Here is a 27095-nt window from a genome sequence, read left to right as displayed (position 1 = left end):
GCTTACAATTGCAACAGTTGGAATCTCTGTTCTACCAGATTATTTCGGATCGGTACAAGCGGTGAACGTGGTATCTAGGTGCTTCGGGATGGAAGTCTGACAATGGATCTGCCCCGTAACGTCGAAACTGTCGTATCATGGGTTATTAAGGCTGCAAAGTTTTGTTGGAAGATTAATGCTACCACCAACTGGGTCTCTTGACTATGTCGCTGTCTAACGAACGTGAAATTATTAGTTTTCGAGGAACGATGAATATGCAATGGATCGGGTGAATCTGCGGCTTCTTACCCTAATGAATCTACGATGATGCGATATTAATTCCTCGAAATGAGAGGAGCCATCCTGGCGAATTTCGTCACCAGCCATCGGATCTGTCCTAAATGAGGCTTTAAATTGGTACATTCAGAAGGTTAGATTATATTGTATTGTTTTTCGAAGAATGTTCTGCTTTTGACGTTGAAATGGTGCTTAAAACGGGACATTACTCGGTAATAGAAATATTTATAGCATTGACGAAGGTTCGTTTGGTGGTTGGATCGATATGGTGGATAGCTCTGCGACATGCTAGATTCCACGCGTACTCGCGAAAGCTTTGCTTTATCGAAACTCCGCGCGAAGATTCCTCGCCGCGTATTCCAGATGCTTCGAGCCTCGGCTCCACTCGATTTGCTCGCATCCTTCCTATTGCTCCCTTCGTTTCTAATTTAATAAAGGTCTACGAATAGGAAGCTGGGTTGGGGTTGCGGGTTGGCCCTGGAAAAAGGACGGGTGGTGCTCGAGGGGACATTATTTCGCCACTTATGCGTACGTCAGAGCTGATCAATTTTCCTGCGACAAATTTTCTACGATACATAAACGGAAGAATTTAGAATTTCCAGGATGCGAAATACTTGCTAAACTGAATAAAAATACCGTGTTCGAACTACTAGTATTTATAGAGCTATCGTAACAGCTTGTTATAACAATTCTAAGCACATAAACGTGAAACATTTCCAGCGATGTAACGCATTGTTGCGCTGCAAGTCATAGTAACATTCGTAAATACCAAGAGAATTTCAAGCGTGTTTGAGTTTAAAGTTGATGTTCCCGAATGCGAAGTCTCGCGTGAACAAGCTTCGTTTCGCGTTTCCAACTTACTTCTGCATGAAAAATCACCTTCTTTCCGTTTGAGATACGAGAAACAATTTCTGCGTGAATGGTTCGCGTTTGTCAGGATGAAGTTCACTGAAAAATTAGGACCAGGCAGCTCACCCTTATGCCTGTAGAATAGAAAGAAGATCGTATATAGAGGAAAAGGTAGTAAGGTGTCGCCTACGGGGTTTAAGGAAGTCTGACAAATAAAAATTTACGACTGCGAAAGCGTGCCGACATTTTCCCCCCGTTTATATTGCTTATAAAATTAGAACGTCGTAAAGTGTTTCCTTCAAACGCGAATTTAACGAGCCTATAGTCAATAAACCACGATTCTTGTTCATTTACCCTTTAGAAACACATTGTTGTAGATTATGTTGGTATACGAAAGACATGAATGGAAATGCATTGTATCTCTGGTCATCGCCTGTTGGTCAGAATGGACATCGAAATTGGGAAAATTTTGCCACAAACTATTCTGTCGATGTTACCACGAATGGGGTCACATTGCGTCCCACCCTATCCCAGGTATCTCAATTACAATCCGTTGACCTATAAAGTGCGAGAGCAAACTTAATACTTGTCGACAATGCTTGCGGATCTGACGGCTCGATTTGTGTTTAATTCAATTTAGGATCAGACACCGTTTTGGCGATAGATTCGGTCAACGAGCGACGAATTTCGCGATCGTGCAAATAGTTCACTCGTTTCCGCGTTTTTTATTCCCGCTTATGTAACATTCTCAAAAGAGAAGCCTGTGACGTAGCCTGGTACTCGAGCAACACAGAAAGAAACCATCTTTTCGAAAGAAAATATCTTATGAAACTTCGATTCAGAGCGTTGACTATGTAGGTTATCGCTGAACGTTGCTTTTTTCCTTGATTTTCCACCGGTAAACTTGTCCTTCGTACGTCTTGCAAGCATTTTTATTTCCTTCGATCTTAGATCGTGGGAGGTGAATCGGCTTTCTCGGGGATCAGGATGCTATACCGCGACTAACGTGTTTCTCTTCCCATCGTCGATTTTCTTGGTTCATTTCCTTTACGTCAGGTTTTTTCCCTCACGCCATCGAAAGATCGACCTTTCCAAGGAGGCGACTTATTAATTACTTTAAAATCCCTTGACTTGGTGACGTAACGGTATTCGCTTCGAAAATATAACGTTACTTTTTATAGCGAGGATGATTCTATCTCTATCAATTTTGCAAAATACTTCCAACGATAAAAAGAGGACAAGTTACGATTCTTTAAAAGAAACGTAAAAAGCGAAGATAAAGGTGCAAATAAAAACCCAAAGTTAATGGTTGAAGGTGTGTCAGTATATTAAAACGTAGGCCCCTATAAATACGCGAATGAGACAGGATGAAAATGAGAAACAATTTCTTCGTTTCAACGAGCATGATCGTCCCAATTAATTCAGGCAAAAGTTTCTCGGCAGAGATTCAAATTCCTCCAAGGGTTAATCGTCGAAGGTTTTAAAGTTCCCCCCGCCGTTTATAGTCCGTTGGTTCCACCCCTTCGGCAAAGAATCAACGTTTTCGACACCCACGAATACCCCCCGTCGAGTCGGCCACTCCACGAATTACATTACTCCCTCTAACGCCCACGAGCGAACCATTCGCTTTCCATTGAGCGTCGCGGGGTTGAATGAAGCTGCAAGAGGCACTTGGCTTTTGCACAAGGATTGCCAGCAAGAAAACACCCTCTCGAAAGAGGCTTCTCTATCGCGTTCCTACTGAATGGCCGGTGTGAGGTTATCCCACCTCTTGTCTCTCTCTCCTCATCTACGCGTAAACCTATCTTCCTTCCTCTATTTCCAAGCATTTTATCATTGTACGTCGCGTACTGTGTTTCCTCAATGAGAATCTCGGCTTCTTCTTCTCGTAGGCCACCTCCAGGGCGAGAAATTTGAATTTTACGTTTCTCCGGCGTATTGCAGACGAGGACGGCATCTCGAAGGTTCTAGGTTACAGGTACTCGAAGCGACAATGGATCGACCGGAGAAGCTAGATCTTGTGAATGAAATCTATACTCTAGCGAAGAAGTCGAGAGGATACTGGGCAGTCTTAACATCTGGCCAGGCCGACTTACTACGAGAATAATAATGGCCTCTTGGGGATCATTGAGCCTCGAAGACCACGGTCGGAGCATCGTTCTCTTCTTCTTTGTGGTGGTTTATGGCACCCTGCGAAAGATCCCCGTATCGTTTGACCTGGGCTCGAGCTACGGGAAAGACACGTGTTCCGAGGTTCAATGGAAAAATCGCGTTTACCCACTTCTACGTGGATCGTGTGACGCGCTTTTCTACTATTTCCACTCATTTAGTACGCGTACTTTCTCCATCGAAACGGGGACTATCGATTTCGTATTAGCAGGTGAGAGCATTCTTCTACTTCTTCCGACACCATTACCGTAAGGTCGCGTCGATGAAGGACCTATCACCTTTTATCCCAGCTGAAATGAAGCTTTATCAGGACTCACGACCCTCCATCTATGCTTTTATCCTATTCTGTGCGTGGCATCTCGAGAGAGAGAGATAACCAACTACGAGCACCATCCACTGAATATTTCGATGTACACTGAAAAATCCTATACATCGTTCGTTCGCCAACAGACACCACTCTTTCTCACTCTACGCCCTCGATACGACTACCTTCGATTGATTTTCATCGATGAATGGCGTATCTAGCTTCGATAGAATTGAGATACATTGCGAATGATCCATATATTCGATTTTATATTTACGGCTTAACTCAGAATTAATCGAAGGCTTTGTAATATTCAAAATCGTTCGAACTCTTCAGTTTCCAAATAATTGAAAAATCCATTTAAATACAACCCGTTAATTCAGAGTCAAATAAATAACGACGCTCGTGGCGATTTACACAGTCTATTAATGGGAGCATCGGGAATAAGCTGAAATTTATCGAGACAGAAATATCGAGTGGCGGTCACCTGGAAAGGGTTGATTTACGAGTTGTTACTGCCCGGTCAAAGCGTACGGGTCACTTGCAGCTTGAAAAACGACATCGACGGAGAAATTAAAGCACACGAACGAGGAAATAATTCATTCTTGTATCGGTGATAGTCACGTATAATCGAATTGATTACGAAGAACTTGGTAATCGGATAGAAGAACCCACTTGGAAGTTAGAAACATGAACGATGATCGAGTTTCTGTCAACTTCGTTACAATATATAGGAACTGCAGTACTTTTATCGACCACCAGTACCATCGTATTTATTTTCTTCTCGAGAAAAGAATTTCTAGTCGTCTCAAAGTTTTAATGGCATTTCTCTAATTATTATTGAAGATACGAAAAAGACGTCTCACGAAAATGTTGCTTTATTAGAATATCTGAAAATGTCACATGTGCTCAATCGGTGGAGAGCAACGTGAAAAATAGGGAAAAGACGAGGCAGAACCGTTCAAGTTGCATCTGCGGTTTAAACTGTCAATTTTTCACGGTTTCACGCGTTCACCGCTAAACTGACATCGCAGAATCCTCCGGTGTATTCAACAATTTCACACGAACCTATACTTACCTCTCTCTAGATTCCATGCAGATGATCAAATGGAGAAGAGGAGACAGTGTATTCCTCGAGAGGCGTGAAATCTTTAGATCCTTGAAGCGGAATATCTCGAAAATTCGGCGTATCAAATCGATACCGGTACCCAGTATATTCTCGACACGGGAAATCGGCATGCAATGAGTTTCAAGATCTCGCAGCTGCCGTGAGTCTTTTCTACCGAACGATCCTCGAAAGTTTTCTTTCACGCTGGGACAGCGTGCCGTGTAAATACGTAAAGTGAGAATCCTTGGTACTCGAAACTGTTGGCGAGGTAGTTTGTTGGTAATCAATTTCCAGTCGCTTCAGGGTGGTATTTTTTTTAAAGCAGGGACTTGTAAACTTTTTAATTGTACCCGTTACATCTTAAATTAAAATAAACGTTTTGCAATATCAGCGTAGTAGATCCAGTATGATTAATCGTCAAGTAGGGCATTAGGTGTTTGAAGTGGCAAATTGGAAAGGCCATACGAGACGCGATCCATCAATGACCCAGCAGAGACAAATTTGTTTTCACTCTGTTACAAGCTACCCTCGTCTCCCCCAATTTGTCAGGAGAGCAACGAGGCACCGTGCCACCGACAAAGCTAAACTGTTAGAAACGAACAGTCTTCGCGTTTAACACTGTGGCAAAACATCGCCTGGAAACTCCAACGCGAAGAAAGAGAAGGGGCGCCTGAAAGAGAGAGATTTTCCAGGGCCGAAAGAATTCGAATGGTTAATGGTTCTGCTGGTAGGGACCAGTGACACCTGGAAGTTACCTGGACGCCACGGGGTGTGACGTAATTTACCTGGTCACCAGTTACAAGCTCCAAACCCTCTTCTTTCGTACCTCTTTTTCATTAGAGTGGTCAATAATGTCACCTTGAAAGATTCAGAATAGCTGATTGCTATAAAACCTGTCGGTTAATTCCCTTTTCAGGGTTACAATTTTTATTTGGGAACGTGAATTGATGGTCGTGATTAATTGCTTTGTTCTTGCGATGTCGAGAAAAGCTATTAAGGGTTGTAAGCGCAACATTGCATTTCTGTTTTATAATCGTTCGAAGAGGCTCCTTTCGTGACCGACGATCTAGCACGTTAGGTATTTGCCGCATCACGCTCAGGATCACGACTTTACAAGCGTATGCGAATAATTATTTGGGTCAGGTCAGCTGCCATATCTGTTATGAAAGTCGTAAAACCGAAGAAACCGGGTGAACGTAATTCTCACTTTATGGATATGCACAGGTGCACTGATGGCTGGTAGGATTAAATTTAGTCCGATGCAGATTTATCGGTCAACAGAATACTGACAATGTTTATCATAAATTCTATGGCTTCGATCAATGGAAACACGATGCAATAACATTTGATATCTTTTGAAATAATGAATACCTGCTCGTTTCTTATTTCAAGAATATCAAATAAATATCAATGTTTCAATAAAATATCAAATAAATATGAATTCGATATAACATTTGCATTGCTATCAGAACTATGCATACCAAATACCTAAAATTTTTCATTAAATACCTTAGATATTGACGTTAAGTATAATAAAACGATTAAAAATTCGATTCTTCCTTAACAATCACTGTAACTATCAACAGTACCAGTGACGCCTTGATATAGTCAATTATGGGATCAGAAATCGAGAGCAGAGTATAGGGTAGCGTGGTCGTCGCTTATTAATTTACGTTCCCGTCGGAAGGAAATCTCGTTGGGACGGGGTCAGGCTGTACGTGAAGCAAAGAACACGGGCCATCGAGTTCCCGATGGTATCTTTATAGTGCATTATTGCATTAAGCACTTCTGTACACAGCCAAGGGTAACATCGTGGATGGCAACAATAAGGGCACCCACGGGCCCCATGGATTCGGCCCGTTCGACCGTCCTGCCGTGTATTATCGAAACACAATAGACCGTGCCTCGATCAAACGCGCGTCGAGAATTTTTACCAACGATACATACACGCGTAACCGAATCCACTCGGCTACTTTTCACCATCTCATCGTTTACCATAGACCCTTTTATGGTATCATCCTTCTTATTTATACCCTTATCAAGCTACGAATTTATTAGAACCGTTACCCCCAGGGTGGTGTTGAATATTAAATCCGGCTGTAAAACTTGTTAAACGGTAGTTGAATCATCCAGTGAATAAAACAGTTATTGCTACGCGAAAGAAGCAAAAATACTATGTTGTAAATTTCAAAGTGGAAAATAAATTTTAATATCCATTGCTTCTAACTTATGCGCGGCATCCATATTTTTTAATAAACAATACATAGCACGCGTAAATATTCCGTTAGAAAATTCTGGTAGGACGACGGAGTTCTTGTTTACGGCGTTAACGAATTACGCTCAGTGAAATGTTACAATTGTTTTCGAAATTGTACACCACGAGGATCGCTTGATTTTAACAATATTAAGATCAAAATATTTCTGACTCTAATTGCTTCCTTCTTCTTTTTTTACAATAAAATGCAACGGACACTAACCTTTCAGCACAACGTTTCCGTCGTTTACTTAGGCTCGTCGGGAGCACTTAGGATCATTTCGCTCCTTATGGGAAAGAAAAAAAATTATAACCAACGACCTGGAGCGATGCTCGTCATAACTTTGATCTCTGTTTACCCAGTGAATGAGCCTCTCGTATAATGCTAGCACGTTTAACGAGCCATTAAACGATCGTTGCCTGGCTTCTTGAAAGGCACGCAACGTTTTTCAAAGAACTGTTTACGCGGAACCGTCACAATATGTCGGAAGAACCATCAACGCGTCCAAAGGTTTTTAACAAATTTCTTTAACGTTCCAATTTCTATGGAACAGAAGCTGCTCTCGGTAAAGTCTTAGATAAAAGCTTGAACTATTCATGAAACGAGCAATCACTTTCATCCTACGTCCAATATCCTGAGTATTAAACAAAACCAGGTGACTTTGACGTGCATTCTTGCATCGAAACGGCGCAGCGTCTCGGTGCCGATGGAAATAAATCTGTACGAGATCAGTCCGTGGGCGTGTAATTTTCCCAACTGCCAATTCCCTTGTCCCTTTTCTCAAAGATAAAAGACGTCGTGTTCTGTGTGCATTTCGAAATTGACCAATCGTTTCGCTCAGTCGCTGAGTCGGATATCGAGCCGGTATCACGCAACACGTAGGTCGCTCCGATAAATGCAAACTGTTTAATAAATAATTTTCATGTGTCCCCTAAGAACCGGAACACGAAAGAAACTCTTCCACTCAAAGCGAATGCTTTAAGACCGACCGTCTACAGTTTGTCCTTTTCTTTACCAACAACTAACTCTAATTCCTCTCTCCAACTTCTTCTAATTCAATTCTTTCCTTCGGATAAAAACTTTTTCAATCTTACATCGGAAGGCTCATTTTAGCCCGGGGAGATGCGGTTGAACACGGGGACACGCAAAACCTACGGAACACCGTACGAGTCAAAACGCGACCACGTTTGTCCTACACCCTCTTCTAAATCCGTTTAACGTGACCGATCAGACAACCCTCGTGCACACGAGGAAATGTAAATACGAGAAAAGGATCCTCGGAACCGATGTCAAACATCCACAGGGCGTGAACCTGAGGAAAGTGCGTGGCTGGTCAAAGAAACAGAAATGTTGACCCTTCTTAGTGTGGTATTTGTTGAGTTAGGTTCACCGTCACTGCATTCCCTTTCTGATGCGATGACATTGATCCATCAAAGGAAGAATCTTCTTCTAGAAAATCTTATTTAGTAAAGGAAAACGTAACATTCATCTGTGCTCGGATAAAGAGCGTACTTAAACCACACGAATCCCTTGATTTGCGTTATTAACTCGTGTCAAGTTTTTTAAGAAACGTCTCGTGGAATGAAATCAAGAATACTCGATTAACAACACAAAGGCAGCTTCCTCGATGTTTATTCGATCGAGCTGAATCCATATTAGGAGCAGTTTGCATGGCTTTAACGGTTCACTTGTCACGTCGAATCGAATCCGAAACAATCGCCAGTGAACCAGATCCATAAACACATGCTTGATAACAATGATGTTAAAGCCAAAGGGTAGTTGACGAAACGAGCGAGCATTAATTGAATGCACTCCTTTGCTCGAGTTGGAAATCAAAGTGGAAAGAAAGCGAGCAAAAGAGAACCCTTCTTTGCTCGTAGAAACACGACTCACGGCAATTCATTTTGTCGACATTTACGATGATTTACGAGTACCACTCTCACGCTATGCGGAACAACTTTAATCGTAGATTTTGCCACCGATGCATTGGATTCTAGCTGGGGCTATCGTGGCCACTTCTTGAACGGAATTCGATACGAATGGTATTGCATGATTGATAAGCGTTCTCCAGTGCAAGTCGAACAGAATGATACATTGCCGTACACTGTGAACACGCTACAAATGAACATCATCGAAATTGCATGTATTCTTTAATTAAGACACGTGCTCTTCTGTTTGTAGGAAATATTAAACGCTAAATGTCTGATACGATTTCATAACAGCAACGGCTACTATAAATTAATACAGTATCTAAATATAGTGTCAGCTTAACAAATTTCGAACACTGTACGTTATAAAATAAAATACAATCATTCGTCGATATCTTCAACTATCTTCCATATGGGTACATGTACTCATTTTCGCGAAGAAACTCGAATATCGCCTGGAAACGATGCTCTAACCTTTTGACCCATGGACCAAGGAAAATAGGTCGACCGTCTGTCGTCTCGCCAATGGTTTTGGCTTATTCGCGCGATAAGCTATCAGAGGCAATGCAATCTACGTAAAGTATACGTGGTAAACAGTGGCACTTTAAAAGAAACTTATACGCGATTTCTTATCGCTAATAGAGGCAGCGATTTCGAAAAAAGATCTTTATAAGAACGATCGTTGAATTCTCTCGCTGCGAGATATTAGCGATCAGTCGCGGAACGAAATTAAAAGTTGACGCAAAATGAAGTATCTCGAGCGATCGATCAGGGATAGGCGATTAGCGACTGTGGAAAAGTATTCTCATTTAAGAAACAACCGGCGTTTAAAAGTTCCTCGAGTTTCAACAACTATTAAGGACGCAAACTACCGCTCGCTCGTAATTACAGAGGTCAATTTAATCGGTCGATTCCCACGTGGTTCGTTTCTACGACTATTTTCGAGCTCGTGCCGAGAATCCGCGAGAAATTTCGACGGCTTTAATCAGCCTTATAGGTATTTCTCTCCTTGCATCGAATACGTCTACGTCGAGAGATAACATCGTTTCAAATACGATTTGTCTGTCTCAACCCCATCCGCTTCGAATCGAAAATCGATAGAGTGCAAATACTTTGGTGACACGCCAGGCGTGTTGTCATATACACAATAACGCTGAAAAATATAATACATTTATGATATTTATCAAAACTTGATCATCAATAAATTTTGTACAATTTCTAATGCGTCATTCGTGGCAAGCTATAGCTACCGAACGAAACAGATACCAAGAACAAAGCCATTCGGAAAGTGAGTTATCAATTTAAAGTTTAATTAAATTTCAGGAATCGTTCGAAATTACAATAACGGTCATATAAAATATAAAATGGCGGGATGCAAAGAATGCGTTGATTTCCAAGTATGATATTACGAGTAGAAGATACAACAAAGAAACGTGTCGTTATCTGAAATTTATCAGCAGCATCGTATAGAAAAAGAAATAAGACGAATAGTGGGAGTACCGTAATTGTACGACGGTCGTTTCACTGAAGGGCCACATTTTATTTTCAAGAAGATGAATTCACTGGAAAATCCCAAGCTAATTAAATTGCCCTCTCGTCGTTTTCGGGGAAAGGACCGACTGGGAAATATACGGTAAGGGAAGAATTATACTTTTGACGATTCCGCAAAATGTAAAATGAAAAGAATTTCGCAATATATTATTTAAAATGTTCTTAGTACCCGCATACTGAATTTTAATAGTTTATTTCAGTGCTTCAGCATTTTCATTTTTCTCAAAATAAATAATACTAGCTACCGTAGGAGATAAATTTGTAAAAATGATAAATGTACAACAACCACCTCTTCTAAATTAAAGTTTCTTTATTTAGATTTATTATTCGAGGACATAAAAACAAAATACAAATTTTATTGCAGACGTTCAACCGAAAAGTACCAATTAACTCTTGTTCCACATTTGTCCGCGACAAGCCGGTTTAATGGCACGATTGGTCTCGCCAGAAGATAAAATTAGCATAGACATAAGTGGGCACGATTTTTTATAGTCGGTTAACGCATCATCCCTCGACCGGTGCTCATTGTCCCGCTATTATGTCGACGCGTCTAGAAGGGGCATTAATTCTACGTGGAAGGGTGGCTAATGTTATGCAAATTTCTCATTAGCGGTCTATCACTTGAAATGGCAATTTTTATCGCGCGCAACGTCGCTCGTTTGTTCGTTTATTCGACAAATTCGGCGGCTACCGGGAGGTTCGTTTAATTAAACTCGAACCATCAGAACATTTCGTCGCGATGAATAATTAAGAGAAACTCGTTGCCTTCCTTCATTGCTACGGGCGCGCATTTTGTCTGAACGAATATTGTGAAAACAGTGGAAATTAATTAATTTGCGAAGGAACATAGGTACACGTTTTCTATTAAATCCTGTACAACCCAAGTCATCCGACGTACATGAAACCTTCCATTAATTTTATTTTCTACCCGTTTCGTGTGCCATTATTTCCAATACGATACATCGTCACGGCAATTTCGTACGCAGCTGTGCACATGACACTGATCGTTCCTCCATTATCGAGTTAAACAGGGTAAATTGATTAACGTGTCGCGACATGCTCAAGATATCTTCGTTCCGATATCCCGCTGATAACGATCATTACTATCGCATTGTCTAAGTACCGGCGGCTTGTCAAGCGTGTCACCACTAATTGTCGCTTTCGTAGCACCGATGTCCCCGTTAATTGCATTCCTTCACTCAATTTCCATTACAGAATAGCCACCGCTGACACGTATCCCTCGGAGGACTGACAACTTTACAGTCGATCGCGATGCCCGCCACAGATCAAGATACCACCGGACCAAAGTGTACCCCACCGCTAAGTGGTGTCTTCTCGTGTGCCCCATTGTTGTCGAACGGTTAAGTTAATCCCGTCGTTCGATCTTGCCGATAGACTTTGGGTTAAATAAGGATTAGCACGATGACTCGACGAGATTCGAAGGCGGTCCCTACGGTCAACCTCTGAACCGATCGGCAACGATGGCCAATCGCTGACCGATCGGATTTCCACGGAGCGAATCGTCGTGAAATGTTTGCCCCCAGGTCGGAGGTAGATCGTTATCAGGACCCGTTAAAATGACGTTAAAAGGTGTCGAGTATGGTGGTTCAGAGAATAGATTGGTCATCGAATCGAAATAATTCTTTGAATTTTTATTTTTCGTCTCGACAAACAACGAAAACGAAGAAAATGTTTCTGGGGTACAATCGGTATTGTCCTTATCTGGTTGCTTTCAACTTCGTGTCCAATGGGAAATCAATACTCGTAGGACACCAAGGAGAAACGGTCATCGAGTCCGGTTAGTAGTTGAAGAACATCTCGAAACACGCTTCTACCCTCGCGGGCGGACATAGAATATTGGCAAGGTCAGTGGAAAGTACGCAATTCTCCCAAAATGTCCACCATGTTCGACTGTCTAGATTGCCTGCAGTCTTACTGGGATCCAGAGAGCAACTCCAGAATATCGTAGATTAGATTTTGTCTAGGTAAGGCTACTGTGTAATCCGGCCACAGCTACAAATCTCTCGACCCTTCGTGGCCAGCTGATGGCTCGGCGTCGGCTTCGTAGATCGTTCAAAGGGTAACACCGTGTTTTGGTGTCGCTTCATAAAGGTGACATACAATGAACGAATTTTTTGCCGCACCACTACGTACAAAGCGAAGAGATACTTCTCTTGGAAGGGGGATCGAAATTAAGTGGCTATTTCATGCCACTAATTATGACAAATAGAACTGGCTTCTTTATTCATCGCCGTCTGTCTCTCCAAACCTGTTTGATCTATTTCCTTGAAAACATTGCAAACTGTTTGAGGGATTCGATGGTTTAATTAATCGTGGAACAACGCGATCTCTGTGATCGACGAAAGGTCAAAGATAACTAGTACACCTTGTAATCAAGTCATTCGGTTGCATATTGTGGAACACGGTACGTATATTACGTGGTTGGCAATTTCAACGTTGTCGTGTGCTGAATTTTAATGGCGATCGAAGTCATCTGGTTACGTTTCTACGAATGCGACTAAGCGATTTGAAACGAATTCCAAGCTCTTTTGATATCGTCTTTAAAGCGCTCCGATGCCGACGCTCGAGATAAAGAGTATGGCGCGAATATTTTTAATCAAAGGTTCATTGTACGACTGGTTCGATCGACGGCGAACGCTTCAGAATATCTTCTTGAAGGTGAAGGTAAAGCATGTTTCAATGTGTCTGTGAGTACTTTCGCTCACGACCACCTTTCTCCGGGTGCGAATGGAAGCAATAATCTAAATGAAATTAATATGATCGTATTTTTTGGAGTTGGTATAAAAATATCACTTGGATCATGTCAATTTGAAAATCGAACCGAATATCCTGTTTCTTTTAATTAAATATCTTTTTCTGATGACCACAATTCGTTATCATTAACCTACGTAATACTCAATGTATTAACTTAAATCCATGAATAATCACGAAAGTATGTTATGCTAATCGATGACATTGATAATAAATGAGAGTTTTCTTAACTGGCTCAGTGGTCTAGGGGTATGATTCTCGCTTTGGGTGCGAGAGGTCCCGGGTTCAAATCCCGGCTGAGCCCACACTTTTTTTTTCCTCTCGTTACTCCACACGTTATATTATTAACACTATCCTATCCCACGTAGTACGAATGTTCTTCGTATTAAAAAGCGTAATTTTTTACGGTCAGAGGATATATTCAAAGTGTACCTCATATATTTTCATTACTCCTATGAAACTGAATATTCTCGTGGCCAGTGAAACCTTTAAAACAGAACAATTATGAGGTATGTAATAGAAATTTAGAGGAAAAATAGTTGGAATAAATTACTTCATTATAATTCTCTTCCAACTTCTCTATTTTCATCTTTATAGGAAAAATGAAATTAAGTACAAAGCAGCATGCGAATTTTTTGCACGTATTACAAATTATACACGTCGAATATTCGAAACGTTTTGCACATTCAACATTTCTTTCATATGATGGTGCAGCTACGCGTGCGGAACAGAGTGTCAAGCTCGTAAATCAATCTCCGCTGCGGATGCAGCAGATGCTCATTTGCATTTCAACATTTTATTACTACGTAGCTAAACAGGCTTTCACTGATTCAAGATAGCTATCTTATTGTAAGTAGTAACACAAACGTGATTTTTGCATTAATATCCATTCATCGCTCGTGTTTATCGAGGAACAGATTTATTTATAGTCAGACCTGCATAACCGCGGCTATTACCCTGTAAATAACTACATAATTGTAATTAATGAAAGAAGTAAACTTCCAATAATTCAAGCATCACGCAAGACAAAGTGCATTCACCAGAAAACTTGTAATATATAAAATTAGACTCGGAAAAGCAGGTGAAATTGTAGCGTTCGATTATTAGCCCTTCGAAGTTCCGTTCTAACTTCCCATCGTCACGGATGGTCAAGTTTCCAGTTAAAGTCGAACCGATGGAGCCTGTAGTAATTTCCTGAAAGTTACACGCATGGAACGCAGATGCGTGGGACACGCGTGCTTCATGGTTTAATAGGAAAATCAAACAGGGTGCAGGTAACATGATACGCGTAGGACAAGCACCTGCCTCGCGTAACGATCGTCTAATGACTCGTCGAAACTCTGTCTTTATTCCTTGAGGAATAAGCTCGGAAAAAAACGGGTCACCAGGCGGAAGAAGCAGCCGTCGCTTTTAATTCCGAAGCACTATTCTTTCCGGACGATTCTTCGAGTTCAGAAAGTTCCTTCACGGCTATAATACTCTCCATTCGAAGTTAATTGACTTCTTCGACTATCTGAGCCGTTCTGAAAGGCTACTTAGAAAAATATCCTGCTGCCTAAAAAATTCTACCCTCTTAAGCCCAACTAAAGATGTAATATTTGCTCCCCAATCGAAAGGACCATTGTGAATGACAAATTTCTTCAAAGTGACAAATTTTCCACTCGAAACGTATCAATAAAAATGAATGACATTCCATTCGTTTCATAAATTGCTTCCCAGCGACAAGTTCTCGCGTTTACAAGTTACAAACGAGCGGTGAAATACCCAAGGCACGAAAGTCGTGAATTCCTTCGCCGATTGTACGTGCGTTTTTAAATCGGTTTCAGGTAAACGTTTACCGTGTTTGTGGGCGGTGCAGCAGAATTATTCTCGCGCCATTGACCGAGCACAGTGGCTAACGTCGACAACGAGATCGGTAATGCATCGAGTCGTTTGCACAATCTACAAACTGTTGCACAATAAGAAAATATTCGAGTTTTGTGCATCGTCATCGAAAGTCGGCAAGCGTTGCGGGCATAAAAGAAACGGCAAAGAGCGCGAGTTTGCCAACGACCCGTAATAATTCCTTTTTTCATAGAGAATAATGTAGACGCGTTAAAATTGTTTATCAAATACTGTAAGAATGTTGCGAATTTTAGTCCAGATATTTACCTGCATTTTTAACTACGAAATTACAAATTTAAATTCCAATTTCCAGGGTTGTAATTACGAGTTTTAACGAGGATTTTCAATTCTGAAATGATTGCAAATTATAAGCTAATCAACATAAAGTGCATCCCATCTGTTCTTGACAATGAACGTCTAGAGGATGAAAATCCATATTCAGCTCTGCAATAATTACAACATGACGGTTTGCCTCGTAATAAATTACAAATTGCTCATATATTATACCATGTTTGATGCTGTCCATGAACGACTGTCCATGAACTACTAAAATCAAATAGGACATAAGGGTAAATATTTTAATGCTGACCCGGTTTCGGTATTCCAAAGATTAAAAGCGACAGTTTCATATTTGCACGTCTAGCAGATATATGCGAAAATGATAAAACTGGTACGTTTTTCGAAAACCCGTGGAATGAATTTAGATAGAAACCCGATTTTTAAAATAAAATTGAAAGGGAATAATTCAAAGAATTTATGAAGAATTTCCAGATTATAAAATTCACACCCTTTTAGAATGGTAGAATGCAAGTACTCTATGACCACCACTTACAGTACCCAAAATTGTCTGTTGCAGATCAAACTCCTGCTTCGATGGAAATAAAAAAGTATCCCTTTTGTGCGAAGAAATTCGTTATAGCATTCAGTTAGGAATGTTCAAAAAGATTCTCGGCGTTGACGTTGAAACCGCGCGTCTCGCCATTGTCCTTCTCTCCTGCAAACACGAAAAAACGGTTTCAACTTTCGAGTACCCGCACCATCGTGTCGGTTCTCTATCGTCTTGTCACTGTGTCCCCCTTCGAACGTCAGGAGAGACCAAATCAACCCCCGCCATTCTGCGTGTTTCTCGAGTGCTGTCGCGCTGACTCTTTTCAACTTTGATCGAGCGCCACTTCAGTGCGCATAAGATGAAATGAATTAACGCTACGCAACTGGAAAGCTCGACTCTCCTCTTCTCTTTTTCTCTCCCCCTTCAAGGTTCGTCTCTTCCTTCTCTACTCGATCATCCCCTTCGCTGTATTTGGTTCTTGGCCCTTTACTCCGTTTGTTTCCAGACGCAAGAACCGTTGCGGTTTCCTCCCCAAGGTTTTGCTACCACAGTTTTTCTCGAGTGCCGCAACTTGCTCGAACTCATTAATACCATTCGACGAACCCCATGACAGAGTTATATATGAACAGTTTCACCTCCAGATAATACCCAGTGAAAATACTTAGGACTTGGAAGTTTTTCTCTAGGTCCTCGCGCTTCCCTATAGATAACAAGAATCCGTCCGAATGGTCGGCGACGAACGGGTGGAAAATATATCGCAGAATGATCGCTTCAAAATCTAATCCATTTAACGTTATCCACTTCGTTAACGAGGCGGGATTTATTAAATCATTTCCATCAGAGCGTTTCCATTCATCGGCTACAACGAGGCAAATAGTAACCGCCATATCCGCATATAATTACAACTGCAATGGTAATTAGTGCAGCATAATCGTCGATACGAGCGTACTTCTATCAATGGAACATCATAACCAGAGCGTTCCGATTGTAACAGTGAAATTGCATCAAACACGCGATAGAATATGCCAAGTTTCACACGATACGTCATCAGCTGTACTTTCGTAGAATGGTGTGAAGGCTACGGTTCTAATAACATTAGTATGCCAGTAGCGTGTTGGTTAGCTAGCCCGAAGGCTAGTTTAATTCGTTTTACCTAAAGTTTCAGCAACACAAAGTCGCGACGTGTCTAATTATCTGACTCCTCGTTAGCCATAATCCGGCTAATTCTCTGTATCCATGGAAATATACGGAACCAACTTCTGTGTTTAACTATCTGCTTGTTTCTAACTGACTTTACGCCCTTCAAATGTTAATACATTTGTAAAGGAGCCGGCCTTCTCTGGCTGCATATCGCTCACATTACTCGAGATCCGATTGAATTCGAGCCGTGACGAGGCTGAACACGCGAGGGTCCGGAAAATTGAATCGCAGCTCGCCTAACGGCTGCGATGCGGTTGCGAAATCATTTAGGTCGATACAGAATGTACGAGCTGCAATTAACCAACGCGAGAGAAAACCGGAGATTCGATGATTAGAAGAAGGATTGTTCCAAACTTCAACTTTTTATTCCATAGATTTTTCTTCGCGTTTAATTACCCAATTACTACGTTCATTTGGCTCTTTCAACCAAAAATTCCAACAAATTCAAAGTTCAAGTGGCGTGCACGTTAAAGAGTAGCTTGAATTTCGTTGGCACCACCACTAAACGTCTTTTAAACTGATGAATAAGGCTACCGTCAAAAGTACCGACCGCCCTTCCGTTCAACTCGAAACTTCTCTCAGGAAGCGAAGAAAGAAAGAAAGAAAGAAAGCCGACGTGCGAGGGTGACAATTTTTTGATTCGAACTTTTTCCAGGAGTTGGTCATTCATCGACTGGTCCATCTCTTTTCTTCTTTCTGTTTCTCTTTCTTCAACGCTCTCGAGTCAAGAATGAATGAGACCAGCACGAACTTAGAATTTCGTGAACACCGTGAATGGGCCCCGACACAACTTTGGGGACCGTAGAAAAAAAAAAAGGCAGCCGGTTTTCACGTTCGCTCACCCGCTGCGAGAACGAAGGCGACACAAGTGTCCCATTGTCGATCCACGAGGATGCGAGAGTGCCTCCGGGCATTGTCGTGTTGCTCCTTAACACCATTAACTACGTTTTACCTTAAATTTAACCCAAAGTGGGGGCCTCTTGACAAATTTCCAGGATTTACGGCATCACGGCCGATTTCTCGCCAACAATGACTCCACTTCGTTGACCACGACGACGACTCCGCGTTTAAAGTATTCCTTCCTCTGCTACCCTGTTGCTGTCCTTCGTTCTTTAATCCGTTTCATTGGAGTCCGGCGTTTGGAAAATCGTTTCCTTGGAATTCGACACAATACGATAACTCGTGCGAGTTAAACGGTACCATTTTGTTTTTTTCATTCGTCCAAATTAAAGGAATCAACGGTGGTCGACATAGGCGGACACTCGAGTGATTTTTTTATACTAGAAAATTAATTTCCAAAACCCTTTGATGAATTATAATTCCTCGAAACCATCGTTAAGTCGTTGGTTCAATACTTGTTGCATGAATAAATGAAAGATTTGTTCAGTGTATCGAATTTTTCCTTAGTTTTTATGGTCTTTTTGCAACGTGACATTTTAACATCTATACTGGATATTTTATTGCAAGAGAAACTGAGAAGACTTATCCGGAAGAAGATTTGTGTGGACGATAAATCCGTCCAAGAGATGAAAATCTTCCGTATATTTTCTACGGATAGGTGTAATCCAAGCGATGTTACGCTACCTCTGTACAAGCTTCGGCAATAATTTCTACGGGAATCAATAACGGAACTTTATTGGTGATTCGCGAAAGTAGCCTGGAGGGTTCTTCCTGTTTTACATAATAAAATATTTATCGATCGTCGCTTGTTCTATCTGTTATTTTCGAATTGATGAAAACTTGCCATAGCGAGTCGTTGGTTATTCAAGACCTAGCTTCAAATCAGTCTTACATCGAGTGGAAAAATAGGATCAAGGAAAATTACTATTAAATGAAATACATATATCTTAGAGGGACAGGTATTTAAAGTATCAGCAGAATCATAAATTTAAATAATTCATTTTATTCTCCTTAAGCTTCTATTAAAAATGTACAACATCCCTTTTAGAATCGTATAAAAATACATATTTACATTATCTACAATGCTGAAGTAATATTTACAAAGTCGATAGAGAATTGTTCTTTGCTGCAAACAAATACAGCTATATTTTATCTTCTACGAATTGACAATTCTTTCTACGGTGTGTTTTGTACATCCTATGCTCCTGAAAACAGGACTGATGCCAGTATCCTGACAAAAGGACGAGCCGTCGATTCGTCTCTTCTTATCGTCCGTTTCCTCTAACGTTTCGCCGATCGTTCGCTTCGATGCTTGGGACAAATTGTGCCGATCCATGTCGTAACCGGGGCGCTCGACCATCGTGCTGCTGACCCTAGGAAGATTTAATTTCTCCTCCGTTACCCGATGCAACTGCGATTCGTCGATCGTCGGAAACGGTCGCATCGATCGTTCGAAACGATCCGCCACGGTATTCGACGATTCTTCCCGGTTGAACGTATCAACGGCCTTCTCGATCGCTTCCATTTTCTCCTTCTTCGTCGATCTTTCCTCCTCCTGATCGCATTTTCTGCTCGACGAATCGTCCGCGCAACCATCCTTCTTCTTGCCGCACGTCCTCAAGCAGCAACACTTCTGATTCTGTCCCGCGGGTAGATCCTCCTTCTTGTATTTCACCCTGCGATTTTGGAACCAAATCTTCACCTGTTTCTCGGACAATCTCAGATTCGTGGCGATCTCGATTCGACGGAGCCGCGATAGGTACATGTTGGAGGCGAATTCCCGTTCCAATTCCAACAATTGAGTGCTCGTGAACGCGGTTCGAATCCGTTTCGAGCTGTTGTTGGAGTTTGGCGACTTCGGGGGTGGTGTCGGGGTGCTGTTACGCGACGGTGATTCGCTCGGCGCTGAAACGTCTGAAATGTACAATAGCGTTAGTGTACACGCAGGATTGTAACGATCACCTAACAGGGGATGTGAAATTAAATTTACTAACGCGTTAACGTGGTCTAATGTAAGAAAATTAACTTCACATATTAATAATAAAAATATTAGGGGAATAGTAATCAATCTCCACTCTTCGCGACGCTCGTCTAAGACCTCCTTTACACACGTTATTAGTCCAATCATCGTTTACTCTATTCGACTAACACCTTGAGATACTAGAACTTCTAATCACGTCATAGTTGCACAATGAGCAAATATTTACCCGATAGTCTGCTAGCGGAGGTGTTCAAAGGCGACGGAGGACTCTGTCCAGGTAAAGGTAAGCTTCGCAAAGCGGGTGGACTAATTGGAACCGGAACAGGCATGGCCGGCGGTCTTGGTACCGGCCTGATTGGCTGATAACCCAGTCCCAAATTGAAGAAGTTGAACATATAGCTCGGCAATTGATTCCCGTAATATGGCAACGGGTAAGCAGGCGGTGAGTTATTGCCAATCAACGAGTCCACCAAGAAACTTCGCGACATATTGCCAGAGTTTATCTCCCGACGAGCTTCAATTCCTCGATCGAACAACACTCCGATAGAAACACTAAACAAACGTGCGGACACTGAAATACCGTTTTGCACGAGATTCCATTGATTCACTATATTTCATCTGGTCGTAACACGATGTTTTTTTTTCTTCGGTGAACTGTCAAGCAAGAGGAGAAGAAACTTTTTCGAACGTGATATTCACGGTACAATGGTATACCGTGTTCTGAAAGCTGAACGATCAGTGCAGAGTATATATATACGGGGTGCTAACTCCACCCAGGGGTTGGTACTTTTCGGGGCCCCTTTTGTACGGGGCCCCGCCCTTTTCGAAGGGTGCCCCCTTTCTAGTTCACCCCAATGCACGGGGACCAAACGCTTGTTCGCATCCCCTGGGATCGACACTGAGTAGGGCATTTTCTTGCAACGCTAATTCGACGGGTGGCTAATATGTCCGGAAACTTTATACTACGACGTACCCATCTTTCTACTATTATTGGCCTTTATAGGGTAACCCCTGCCACGTCTACTCATTATTCTCCCTTGCATTCGTTCCTTCCGATGATTTTGAAGTACGATTTTAAATTGACGGAAATGACACGACGAATACCATGGATCCGGCTTTGCAGCCAGAGATCCTCTTAGTGTCTTCCGTATTTCTTTAATGTTTCGTTGTCTTGTGATTATTAGAGTTATATTATTTATAATGAGCTGGTTAATAAAGCTCTTTTGTTTAAAGTGAGCCGTGGTTTGAAGAAGTGTAGCAATCTCGGATAATTATCGCTCGGATTCTTGTGAAACGTGATGAAGAATTTATAAGGTCAATCAGGATAAGTTTGCGGGATAGGTATCCGGTCCATCTGAAACCTAAGGAAAATATCATTAGTAATCTCCGCGAAGACAAAGCTAGAAGGAATTTTTTCGTGGTAATCCGACGGAGTACATAGGTATACAATCGATTTTGAACAGTTTCCTTTTTATTTCTTGTTACATGATGCAACAGATATCCTTGGAAATTTCGTTGAAAGCAACCGACTGCAGAAATATGCCCAGTTGACAATTCATCAGCGTTTCCATAAAACGTATCGAGACGCTTTGAGCGGTAACTTCGTTTCCGTTCGCATCGATATTCAATAACTTGCAAGATCCAAATCGAATCGCGAGTCTACCTGCGGCGTTGCAACTTTTTTCCTTTCCTTCTGCTTACCCGTCCAGACGATTTGCAATTCCGGCAAATCTTCTCCCAATCCTACCCATAAAACATATTCATGGGTTGAGCAACGCGGTTGAATAAAAACGAGCATTTCAAACACTTCTCGATGAAGTTACTGGAAAAGTTAATCCAGAATCAACTGGATTCTGACCGGATTTACATCTGACACCGTTTGATTATTCCAGTATCCTGGTTCATCTATATTCTGAATCAGATAAGAAAGAGTAAATATTTGCACATAATCAACAGTGTACCTTACCCAGCGAAATTTAGCAAATACCCTAAAGTTTAAAGAGTATTTCGAATGGAAACCATAGTTATCCTGTCAATTTCTCAGTTACTCGAGTTTCCTTGATGTTGAATTATATTTCTCCATAATTTCTATAAAGGATTGAATTTCTTAATTGAAGCAGCGTATTTGACACGAGTAAAACGAAAATTCGCAAATTGCCTGTATATTCGAATTTCATTATCACGCCTGGCAACTTGATACTCCTAATCATCCCTTGATTAACCCAGGAAGCGAGCCCTGTACAGCGGGAACGAAAGCGTTTTGGTAATGGACACTATCAACTGAGAGCCAAAATGTGGCTACCAGTATATACGGCTCGAAAGCCGTGAACTAATTTCTTGATTACTCGAAGGTGCTTTATCGAGCGTGTCGTCCATCGCGCACACGGTGTGCACAAAGCGGAACATTAATATTAAACGTAAAACGTATTTTCGGTTGAAGCAACGTAAATGATATCGGTCTCGGTTTACATTTGGTCGTTGGTGCACCATTTACACCTGCTACGGTTCTTTGAAATAAACAGTAGTTAAATTATCCTTCGAAATTTCTAACGTTCTAAATATTCTAAACATCCAATTGATGAATTGACATCGTATCGAGCACTTGGTTGAAGAAATATACCAAATCTAACGTGTTAAACGCGATAAAACACAGTCGGCACACGGTTAAGATCCGAGAAAACATAGCCGTGATTTTAAACCCCTAATAACGCGACTAATCTCATTACAATGTTACCAAGGCAGCGCAAGCATAAGCGTGGCCTAACCCTCGGAACTCATATTAAAAATCAGGGTTATGTTATCTCACGAATAGCTCGTGAATAATACAATGCGCATCTCTCTCTCTTTCAGCATATGTCCGGCAGATCTGGTTGATTCGAAGGGTTGCCGCACCCTCTTCGAGGGGTTGGAAACGCGCCACCCTTCGTTCGAATATCGCAAACAAAATTACGCCGGTTCGTACATACGTTCACGTGCGTCGTTACCAGCGTATCTGGAGTCATTACTAGTGAAGGATATTTTAATTTCACCCCTCGTACCCTCCTTGAAGCAACCCTATTGGCCGATCTTTTTATTTGGGGCGTGTCTCAACTCTAGGGTTGCTACACCGTCAAAGGGAGAATACATTCACTGCGCGGCTTGCGTTTTAAGCTGAAATATTCTTGGTTTTCGCCGAAGAAACGTATAACAATATCGAAAAAGTTGAAGGGTGTAAAATATTTCAGAAAACAGATTGAAGATGTTTCGAAATCTATGCAGGGTAATTGGATGATGCTCGAAAACGAAGTATGAGCCGAGATATCTTGTTATATCCCTCGTTTCTTCTTGGGAACTAGTGCTCCTTCAATTTTCTCTTCTCTCACGTTGTTTCGTCTTTGAAGCTCCAAGCATGACTGTTTTCAGAATGCATCACATAGGCAAAGAGGTTTTCAATTTTCTTTACTAGAACCCTTTCTTGCTTCAAAGGTATTGCTTCTGGTACGAAGATATTTCTTTATTTTTCAAAGTTTTTTATAAATATTTAGAATTCGATACGTTTCTCATATTTTTCTTGTAGGTATCATAATAATTCTTTCTGTTATTTCATGTCAGTTTTACGCTCAATACATAAGGATAAGTCCCGATCAGTGATACTGCAATAATTGCAAACCAAAATGTGGCCAACAGTTTCAGGTACACGTGCATATCTCCTAATGGCGCCTATAAATGTTGCAACTCTAATTGCAAGTCCTACACCCACGTTGTATCCTCGCTTTGCCAGCGTAACTTCCAAGATCAGCTTGGATATTTGCCGAAAAATATCCAACTTGGAAAATTAACTCTATCTGTAAGTAGATATAACGACGAGTTTGTTGGCAGACAAACCAGAACTCAACTGTGTCAATGACAAGTCAAATATTTAACGATGCGTTTCGAAGGGTCAGAGTACAGAACAAACTTTGAAAGATGAAATCGTACAAGATTGGAAGTTATTCGTGACTACTTTCCAAATTGCACAATATTTGGATCGAAGTAGACTAATGATAGTCTAAAAGTTTTCTTTCTCTTCGTGCAATGGAATTTCCTTCTCATCGTTCAATCTGTCATCGCACGATTTTTCATGACTTCCATTTACGTTAAACTTTTTACATCGTTCAAACTTCCCCTAAGGATATGTTTATTGCAACAAATAGCCTCGATAGAATTTCGATTTCTTCCTTCGAAACACGATACCCGCTGGAAGAATGCCAGAGTTCCGACCTGGAAGATAAATTTGTTGTCAACTTCTTCAACTCCGCGGTGAAAGCCGTAATCGATCGTCGATCGAAACGGTACAAATAAATGAAAGAATAAAGCTCGATCGAAAGAGAGGAGCCGTAGTCACCTGTGCTGCAAACAAACGCTAAGGATCATCTTGTTGATCATCGACCATACGTCGAACCAAAAAGATCCTTCGAGATGAACGCGATAAAGCGTGACAAGGAGACAAGGATACCACGAAGAAAACGCAAGCAACGATAAACGTGCTCGAGGAAGCTTTCGTCCAAACAGACACCACGAAGCAGAAGAGAAACACGTCGCTCTGTGAAGAGGTTGAATCAATCTGGGTTTCCCGATTTCAGCCAGATAAAAGAGAATTGCGAGATCGATGTCGTCGTTCGGTAAACTTACTCCTTTTTTCCCTTCTTCCACCATTATTCCCGGCGTTTCGTTCTCCGTACGATCTCGAGGCAAGGTTTCGAATCCGAAAATTAGCTCGGCTCATTTCACCCGGCAGAAAAGTGCATTCTTACGGATGGAGAATGCACGGTCCCAAAGGAGCATCCCATTCAGCCTCGACTCAACCCACGCTATTGGTCATCCGTTCTAAAAAGGGCCCGATGGAGAGGAAAAAAAAAATTGTGAAAGAAAAAAAGTGAAGAATGAAACGGTGCCGGCCAAATAATCATGGGAATAGCAAATACGATTTCGGGTAGCTCCGCTTTTGCTGCCAGACGGAGCAAATAATTCGAGCATAGTCGAGAGCGAAAGTTTTGCGAAAATCCTTTATTCCTGTTTTACCCTTTCCCGTCGAGACCGTCTGGAGAATGATATCTGAACGAGACATCGACCGTAACAATTTCTTTTCTTTTCCACTACGATACATGCGGCTGTCGCGTTCGAAAACCCTTTCTATCGTGAAAGGCAGATGGAATTTAATAAAAACGATTCGTTGCGTCACGATTGACCCAGCTTCATCGATCGAGGATTAAACGTTCTCGATAATCAACACTGCTCAATCCTGTTGGCTAAAATCAAAACAGAGTTCACGGAAGTTACCGATCACTCGCAGTCCACGAAGGAAGGAAGTTTGACAGGCTATAAAATCCGCTTGCCATCCATCCAACCGCCAACTACACCCCGAAGAACGAAGCATGTACGTACTTAGCGGTCCTGAACTTCCCATCGAACTGGAGAGTCCGCAAACACGATAAGCTAGTTGAGGAGGCCAGATTCGCGTGGGAGTAACTCTTGCCGAAGAAAAGGAAGAAGCTTAATACCTGAACTGGAGGACTCGTGGTGCGTGGATCACTCTTTTATGGTTGTTTACCAGAAAACTTTCTTCCTTCGGAGTAGCTAACTTTCCGAAGGAAGAAAATTTATAACGCAAAGTGATTGACCGAAGGTAGATCGAAAGAAAGAGTTCTCGATGAATTCAGGAGGATTCTGGTGGATTAGCGAGCACTCTGATGGCACGGTAAAGCTGGAAAGCTCAAGGATTTAGAGTGAATTCAACGTAAGCGTGCATCGATAGCCTTTTTGTTGGCTGCTGCATTGTTTCGTGCACCATTGTCGGTAACAACGAGCGTTCCTGAATCATTGTAGCGTGAATTATTCGATAATTTCGCTAGGTTACGCGTTCTTCGTCCCTCTCGCACTTTGTTCGTTTCTCTCTCTCGATCTCGTTTCGTTTTCGTATCGCTCTCGTGTTTCTCTCTTGCCATTATTTTTACGGTTTCCGCCTTGGTACTTGCGTTTTGACACGCGCCAAGGAGCCTTCACGAACAACGCAGTCAGAGTCGGATTTGTCGAACGGTTCATGGATACCACACGGTTTGTTGAACAACGTGAATCGGCCACGATCTTCTTGTACGCTTCAGAATTTCTCAACGGCCGTGAAAATATCATGAGACCTAATGACCAGACCTGTCAGAGGTTAAGAGATTCTACCTTTAGTCTCGGATAAAGGATCTCTAAGCGCATTTCGCTAGCCGAGACACAGCGAAATATTTATGAGAAAATCTGTTTACTTAGACTGCATAAATTATTGCTTGCTTCGTATCACTCTTCTTACCTGATTCGGTTAGCAGGAAATTAACGAGCAATGGATGATTAAATGTCAAGAACGACGAATTATAAACGATGCCTTAATTACTCGTGCGATCTTCCTTTTTTATTTTCTGCAACAACCGAGGCAGAAGGACGGATTACGAATGGGAAAGAGATTTCGACGGACAAAGAGGATTTTCCTCTAAATACGACATTAGCAGATACCACGAGCGCATTTTATCGGAACCCGTTATTTCACTGCGAAACTACGTTCACGCTTCGTTAAATTACGGATTAAAGCGTTCCGTTGTTTCCCGTTGAAGGTTGCCCCGCACTCGTTAATGAAAAGTTTGCAGAAATTTCACAATCAAGTACGTACGTAAAATTCAGTTGAAATTCAATTGTTTTTGTTGGAAACGATTTTCTGAAGTTCCTTTCGATTTATCACTGTCAGGACGGATCCAAAATACAGAACGAGAGTAACTCGTCGATGGCGAAGAAAGATTCAAAGAGAAAAGAAAAAAGATTATATTTCATTCGTTGTATCGTTCCAGTTCCCCGGTAGTTTGCCATTTTCCCTTACCCTCTAAACAACAACGCGAAAAATGAACTTCCGATGACAAGGCGATACGATAGACTATTCTTCCTAGCCGAAATTTCCCTCCGTGTCTCTCGACGTGAACCATTTTATAAATTCATCAGGGTGGCTGGGTAAAGGGTGATCGAAAATCTACCCTCGTTATACGCGAACGTCGCAGACGTATTTAATAGGATGATACCTACTTATAAATGTCTATCTTC

At 41.6% G+C, this 27095-nt stretch overlaps 2 protein-coding genes and 1 non-coding gene across 3 annotated transcripts in view; 2 read left to right on the top strand and 1 right to left on the bottom strand.

The window, feature by feature from the left end:
* The window catches only part of LOC117612073 (uncharacterized), an 88203-nt gene that overhangs the window by 20477 nt on the left and 40631 nt on the right, over positions 1-27095 (top strand). The window lies entirely within an intron of this gene.
* On the top strand, positions 13445-13516 carry TRNAP-UGG (transfer RNA proline (anticodon UGG)). Its single transcript has one exon. It is a non-coding gene; the product is annotated as a tRNA-Pro (tRNA).
* Positions 19182-20494, bottom strand: LOC117600124 (uncharacterized). Its single transcript, XM_034315130.2, has 2 exons — positions 20233-20494; positions 19182-19939 (listed from the first exon to the last, which is right to left on the bottom strand). The coding sequence occupies exons 1-2, from the start codon at positions 20492-20494 to the stop codon at positions 19182-19184; spliced, it is 1020 nt and encodes a 339-aa protein (XP_034171021.2).

The sequence above is a fragment of the Osmia lignaria genome, chromosome 15, assembly GCF_051020975.1.
Source record: "Osmia lignaria lignaria isolate PbOS001 chromosome 15, iyOsmLign1, whole genome shotgun sequence".
Lineage (NCBI taxonomy): Eukaryota > Metazoa > Arthropoda > Insecta > Hymenoptera > Megachilidae > Osmia > Osmia lignaria.
This window is presented reverse-complemented; position numbering and strand designations above follow the sequence as displayed.

What these genes read in the sequence shown, in the direction of transcription:
- LOC117600124 (XM_034315130.2), bottom strand. Translation starts at nt 20,494, where the DNA reads ATGTCGCGAAGTTTCTTGGTGGACTCGTTGATTGGCAATAACTCACCG. An exon ending in CTCCGCTAGCAGACTATCGG is followed by an intron (nt 19,940 to 20,232) that starts GTAAATATTTGC and finishes TGTACATTTCAG; the next exon opens with ACGTTTCAGCGCCGAGCGAA.